General features: G+C 33.3%; 1 protein-coding gene across 3 annotated transcripts; it reads left to right on the forward strand.

Moving 5' to 3' along the window:
* Nucleotides 1–95: 95 nt before the first annotated feature.
* Nucleotides 96–6,961, forward strand: LOC112685443 (G patch domain-containing protein 2-like). 3 transcript variants are annotated; one of them, XM_025557332.1, is made up of 11 exons: nt 96–184; nt 2,700–2,775; nt 2,850–2,926; nt 3,003–3,130; nt 3,604–3,732; nt 4,442–4,629; nt 4,689–4,861; nt 4,925–5,052; nt 5,116–5,232; nt 6,438–6,523; nt 6,594–6,961. In XM_025557332.1, exons 2-11 carry the CDS (start codon nt 2,706–2,708, stop codon nt 6,701–6,703), a joined length of 1,206 nt encoding a protein of 401 aa, XP_025413117.1. In that variant the 5' UTR covers nt 96–184; nt 2,700–2,705; the 3' UTR covers nt 6,704–6,961. The 3 variants fall into 3 exon arrangements, with proteins under 3 accessions (XP_025413117.1, XP_025413118.1, XP_025413116.1); XM_025557331.1 differs by lacking the exon at nt 96–184 and adding an exon at nt 213–1,926; XM_025557333.1 differs by lacking the exons at nt 96–184; nt 3,604–3,732 and adding an exon at nt 212–1,926.
* Nucleotides 6,962–7,297: the final 336 nt, after the last annotated feature.

Below are 7,297 nucleotides of genomic sequence, written 5' to 3' on the forward strand. Positions count from 1 at the left end.
GACGGCGAACACGATAACAGCATAACGGCAATCACGGCTGGACGGACGGCAGCCACTAGGAACGTCTCAACCGCAGGCGATGACCGTAGCGGCGAGGAGGCAGTAGAAACGATGGAGTGCGCGACGCCTCGACATGATGCAATTAATCGCGAGACGAGAACACAACGGTGCGCGTTAGCGAGACGTGAGTGTTATTATTATTACTATTATTATTATTATTATTATTATTATTATTATTATTATCGTTGTAAAATCATGTCGAATCGTGATGGATCCGAGAAACGGGGTGGAAAAAGATAAAAAAAAAAAAAAAAAGGGAAAAAAAAGGAATGAAATTCACCCGACGCAGATTCGGCAAGAGAAACGAGCGCGCGCGCGCGATAGATACGTTTATTATTTTTTCTCCTTTAATCGGTGCGACGACGATTGTTGTTTTACGGTACGCGTTATCGCGGTTCTCGCGCACGCACGCGCACGCACCACCGTCGTGGTCCTCGTCGCGCCGTCGAGCACACCGACGGCGACGGCCAGTGGCGCGTCGTTCAACTTTCGAGCGCGTTGGCCGCTGGCACGAGCTCGAGTCGTACGCGGCCACCGCCCGCGTTGCACACCGGTCACGGAAAAAAGTTTTAACTCGTACCAACGTCGACAAGGCGGTTCTTATAGGTAATGTTATAACTCGTTCGTCGCATTCGAGGAACAATGATCCAATATCGATATTATGTAACGAATCAACTTTTTACGCGCTTCTCGCGCACTGCACACCACTCTCTTTCGGTCAACGACACGTACGCTTTACGCGCGATCAGCGGATCACACTCATCAGACGCGCCCGCGGACCAGGCGTGGCTCTCGCCGTGATCGTTTTTCCAACATCATTTACGCTGCAATTATCGAGTGCACGCGTTACGAGAACGATAATAATGACCGACACGTGAGTGTGCACGTGCGGCACAACGTTTTCGAATTGTTTACCTTCCGTCGCAACGGAATAACGATAATATACGGTAACGACCGGACTTTTCTTATGGTTCGCGGACACCGAAGGGTTCGTCCGTTCCAGGGGGGGGGGTTGATTGGCTTATCTTAGTCCTATGATCGTGGTCGGTCACTGACTGCGGGGACGAGGAACCGTCCACCCGTAAACTACGTTGACCGAACCGTGATGGTCCGCGTGCGGCGGATGTCGGTAGTGCCTACGAAACGGCGAGCGCGGTTGGCCCGTCGAACGGTCGGGACGCGCCCGCATCCCAATGGTGGACGTCGTTCTATCGCCCGGCGGATGTACCGCTATCTGTCGGCCGGAGCGCGCTGGTCACCGATCAGCTGAGCACCCCCTCGCTGTGGCGTGTTGCCAAATCCCACGACTGCCCAAATTCGAGCCGCACTTGACGCTTCGCACAATAGATTCGTCGTCTGTTCCGTGGTACAAACGTTCAGGTACGCGATGCCCTGTTAATGAACGAAGACAGTAGCGAATATTGCCTTGTCCGCCGGTTCCCGTATCGGTTTTGCCCATTACACCGGTGCTCCTCGCGTTCGCGATATCGACATTATCTTTCTTTGTTATTATTATTATTATTATTATTGTTGTTGAATACACTGTTTTCTCGTACTCGTTGCGACGCCACACTACACTTAATTGGTATTGACGAGTAGAATATTATGTTGACGGAAGAGAGTCGAACGGCCGTCTGCCGTGTTTTGGTTGATAACGGTCACCATCTATACCATAATAGTCTTGTGTCGCAGTCTCGTTGATGTCTCGTCAGGAACTGGTAACGTCACAGAGTTCCCACGAACTCCGCGTAACTATCCGAAAACAGCATTTTCAATGGGACTAATGTTGCGGTAGACCAAGAGTTACTTATGCGACCAGTGCCGGGCACTTTGAGCTGTGCCGTCGCGCGTTTGCACGCCCGAAAGGTAAATACGAATGTCGATAATTTCACTTCACTACGATTAAAAAACATGAATCGTGGTGACGAATAGGTGCCCATCTACTTCAGTTGTTGTTATTATTAATATTATTATGATTATTTTGGCTAGGTCAACTTGACTTTGTTTTCCTGTTGCACCATATGTTTTTAACATCAACAATGCTATGCACAAGCACTGTATTATGTTATTCTTTGGCTGAACTTATGTTTACAAATCAAAACTGTTTACTCAACTCGGGATGTAATCAAATCAATACATCTTTTATAAGTTTAACTAACAAATAATGTAGTTTGTGATTTTGCTTCAATGAGGCTAAATTAATTGATTTGCAATAAATGCACACACCCATGTATTCAACAAATATGTTAGTGAAGTGTAATATAATATTTAGCTTATTAGAACCAAAATCCTTGCACTATATTGTTGAGTATATTATACAACTTTTATTATTCAAATTTCGTAAAGCATTATATGTAGAGCATAGGTTTATGAATGGAAATAATTATAAGTATCCATTGGATCTGTGTTGAACAAATTACTTTAAACACTTATAAGAATAATTAATATGTTATATTATTTATATATTATTAGTAATTATCAGAATATTAATCATATCCTAATGATGTTTGGGCTGTTTAAAGACTATAAATCTCCAACATTTGAATTTTAATTAAATTCTTTGTTTTGTATGATACCTATTATAATGTCATTTTGTGTAAATTATATGAATAATGCCTTATTTATTATGTTTTATTTAGTTTAGAATGGATAAAGTAAACAAATTCATTCGACCATTAGGATTCAGACGTCGTACAAGATCTGCAAGTAGTGTTGGTATGTTCTAATTTAAAATTTATGTATTACTTCACTAAATTATTCATAATTTCAACGCGTTTAATTTATTTAAGTATATCCTGGTAATAAAGCTCAAAGTGATGACTCCAGTAGTAATTCTAAAGATGTAGGAGTCTCAAGTATATATCATGTAAGAACAATTTTTTTAATTACTTGTGACTATAAATAATTTTCAAGAAATAATATGAGATTTATTTTAAAAATAGAGTGATTCTGATGATATAAGCGGTGCTCCACAACCTATTCCATTTGCTTTGCTATCAAAACACCTGATGAATTTAGAATCAGATTCTGTCAATGAAAACTTAACCCCTGGACGACCATTTACTAGAAGGTAAAATTTTAATATTTTACTTATAACAATAAAAGTGAAATTATTCATTAGTAATATTAAATATAATTATATTAGCTTGGGTTGAATTTAACTAGTCAACCAAATTGTTATCAATTCCACCGGTATTACCACTTCTAAAATCTATTTTCTTCAATTTCTTAAATACCATTACTAGTTATTTTAACTATTATTAAATCTTATTTACCTTTCTAATTATTGAAGTATAATTATATAAAAACTCATAATGAGCATTACTTAATACCTAATCATTTAAATAGGAATTTAAAGAGTCCGATTAGCGCTATGTTTGTAACATTAATAGTGTATACTGGCTAAAGTTATTTTTTCACTTCTCATATTTCATTATTACCGATGAAATATCACTACTTGTACATTAAGTTTACATACATATATATATATATATATATATATTTATTTATTTATTTATTTATATGTTATATGATTACTTTTAGAAAACGAAAGTTTAAAAAAATGATTGTTGATCCAGATATTAAATTTTCTTCTCGAATTACTAGTAGCTGTTCCTACAGTAATAATAATGAAAAAAGAAGAAATACACGCCATTCTGCTAGTATGCCAAGGTATAATATATTAAAATGTAGGTATTCTTGTCGTTTGCAATCTACCGCACACTTGTTGTCTGTCACATATGTTTTTATACATTATATGCAGTTGTACTCAAACCTGTCATCTGCCTTACATCTATATCTATATTTTAGGTCATTCCTATTGATTCAATGGCGATTAAGTATCATCTTAATGATTTAATTTCAATAACAAAGTATAGTAATAATCGTGTCTGTAATCGTAAATTTATGAGAAAATCAGTTACAGTTTAGTTTGTAGTGTTTTATTTGATACATAATTCCACAATTAAAAAACTTTAGGCATTATGTTAGCCAAACATTTTTATTCAGTTAATTAATCAAAAAAAAATACCATAGATTTTTTAAAGGAAATAGGACTTATTGAAATTGATACTCTTCGTGTTTACTGTGGCTCGCAAATTTAATTTTATACTCACAAAGAAAGAAAGAAAAAATTGAACCAAAATTTTAAGTTTTTATTACATACCTATTGACATATTATATTGTAATGTACTAATTTACCTATATATTATAATACATTAATGATTATTTTTATTTAAACATACTTGGTGATTGCATATGACCAGTAAAAATGGGTGGTAGACCTCATATAACAAGAATACAATTACAACCATTTTTTTTCTGTATTGGTAATATTATAATTGTTTGTAACATCTTAAATCATTATGTTTTAATGATTTAGAAACTGTGGATCTTTAATTTTGGCCATTGGTAAAAGAAAGCGTAGTAATCGTGAAACTATATCTGGTAGTCATCATCAAGGTTCTTCAAATATGAAATCCATGGACGTTGATGTTGCTAGTAGTTCAAGTAGTATAAGTTCTTCTGAAAGTGAAGCTGGTATATTTACCAATGATGAAGGAAGAGAAGGTAATAATAAAAAAAATGTAATGGCTTGGCTGAATGTATAAATTATTGTTAATATTTAGGAGATGATGAGCAAAGTGATTGGGTTGGAAATGCATGTGGGGCTGGAGGCGTAACTGATGATGATACTGAACCAATGAAAATTGATTGTCAAAGATTATTATCTGTTAACTTACAAAATAATGTTTTAACTGAAGGAAGAGGGCCTGGGCGTATGTCATTTTGGACTAGAAAAGTATATCTTATTACTCAATAAATTTAATTTTGGCATTATTATTTTATTGACATTTGTATGTAGGCTGGCGATAGAGAAATTCGTGGGGGTCTACGTAGAGTTCGATCAATTAAGCCAAGTTTTTCTGTTTTGACTTCAGCTAATGAAAAAGTTTCTCGTTTTTTACGAGATCCAGCACAATCTGAATTAAGGTTATTACATTATACTTATATTCTAGTTACTGGTATGTACTATAGCAATCATTTATATTTTAGATTACATCCTATGCCAAAAAATGAGCAGGATCAATTGTCACATTTAGCAGAAATGTACTCCCTTCATATGCAACTTAATGATTCCCCAAAGAAAGGAGTAACATTGACCAAAACTGAGTAAGAATTATTTTTAAGTTAACTCATTAGTGTTTTTAATTTTTTTTTTTTTTTTTTTCAATATTTTCTTATTAAATTTAAAAATATATTTATAAAAATAATGTAAATTGTCAGTGATATACTTGAATTTATTTTGTAAAAATAGGAGTTTTAAAAAAAGTTCATCATTTTACGAGTTTTATATGAGTGTTCTATCATCATCATGTGTTATTCAATTTATATGTAAAATAATATAAAAATTTGCATAATTCATGCACCTTCAGTATACATTTATGTTTAAAAAATTGAAATGTATGATAAACATTGAATTTTATAAATATTATGAAAAGACTACTTTTTTTATTAATTCTGTATTTTTCTTTATGCTATCTATTTTATTTATTTTATAATTAATTTCATGTTTTAATTTGTTTATATTTTTTTTTTTTTTTTTGGAAAAAAAGTATAATACAAAATGTAATTTATATTTATGAACTTAAGCTATGGTTTCCTAGAAAAGCGGTGCCATTATCTAGCGGCCACCATTTTACAGTTGTTACAGCCGTCTTAACGGTGATCAAACTGTGGTTTCCTAGAAAGTGGTGCGACCGCATTCAATCGTAGTTAATCAGTACTCACTCGAGCGGTAGGTCGTGCACTGATGGAAAATGGACGATCTGGACATAGCATTATTGGTATGTTTGGAGGATGAAGAGTCATCAGAAGACGAAAAAATTGTTCGGAGGAAAGTGTGATGTTCAAATATCGTGATACTAAGGGTGCATTTAAAATTTTAGTGCGTCATCTGGGCTTTTCTATACTCTTTATATTTTATATTGTATAAAGCCTCATTATCTTTTACAAAATCAATTAATAGTTCATCATTTTCGCTCGTCCAAGTCGCGTTCCCACTCATTTTATTAAATAAATGTACACAGCTACACGCGAAAAAAAAATTTTACGACTGTTTATCACCGTTATGACGGCCATCATGCAATTGACAGCACCGCTATTTGACGTTATGGTGACCATCGACATTCTCTAGGAAACCTATACCGATGGTTTACTTAGAGAACGTTTTAGTGACGTCACTTAACGCTACATTATGGCCGCTAGATAACAGTACCGCTTTTCTAGGAAACCATAGCTTTATATGATTAAAAACATTAAAAAAGCAAGGTTTTTAGCTATAATTTATAAGTACTAATTTAAAATATATTTTTCAGCAATACAATTCAAATGGATTTAGAGGCACCATTTTCACATCTTAATCCATCAAAAGATCACAAAAGAAAAAAATCTGCTTCTTCAGGTAATTAAAAAAATTAATTTATACAAGACCATTAAATTTATAATTAATCATTACAAATGGATTATTTCAGAATTAAGTTTAGGTTTACAAGCATTACATAATCAAGCATGGAGACCTTTGGTCCTTGAAGACAAACCTAGTACATTATCTCAGGATGAAAACCTAAGTCAGAACAAGTGAACCCAATTTTTATACTTTTGTCAACTAATAAGGCTGAAACTAATTGATTTAGTTGCATAGAAAATGCAGTTATAACTTGTTATATAAATGCTTATAAATGTAATTTGTCTATCTTAAACTCAGGCTCAACTATTATATTTTGTATATTTTTATTAATTGAACCAGTCATGGTTATAATTTTGACAACAGATTTATCAGATATTACAAGTCATTATTTTTAAGGGACATTTATTTATTATGCATTAATTTAGAGGTTAAAATGCTCTTGTTTTCTTTAATTTCTAAATTGTCAGTCTTAATAAAATTCTGTTGAATTTTAGTTATCATAAAATATATTGATTTTTATGTCTTGAACTTCTATTTAAACTAATATATTGTTTCTTTATGCTCTATAACTGTATATATTTAGTTTAATTTATACTAATATTCTGTCAATTTATAATCAATATTTTATTTTATTTTATATATATAATAAATTTATTCGCATGTACACATCATAAATTATTATTTAAGAACGTATAAATTTTAGTTTTAAGATTAAATATCATATATATTATTATTATATAAGAATGTATATATTTTAGTTTTAAGATT

This window comes from Sipha flava, unplaced genomic scaffold (genome assembly GCF_003268045.1).
Source record: "Sipha flava isolate LNK unplaced genomic scaffold, YSA_version1 276_pilon_pilon, whole genome shotgun sequence".
In the NCBI taxonomy this organism is placed as follows: Eukaryota; Metazoa; Arthropoda; class Insecta; order Hemiptera; family Aphididae; genus Sipha; species Sipha flava.

Coding starts and splice junctions, on each gene's coding strand:
- LOC112685443 (XM_025557331.1), top strand. CDS start 1,870: ATGCGACCAGTGCCGGGCACTTTGAGCTGTGCCGTCGCGCGTTTGCAC. Junction 2,776..2,849: donor AAGATCTGCAAGTAGTGTTG/GTATGTTCTAAT, acceptor AATTTATTTAAG/TATATCCTGGTAATAAAGCT. Junction 3,131..3,603: donor GGACGACCATTTACTAGAAG/GTAAAATTTTAA, acceptor GATTACTTTTAG/AAAACGAAAGTTTAAAAAAA.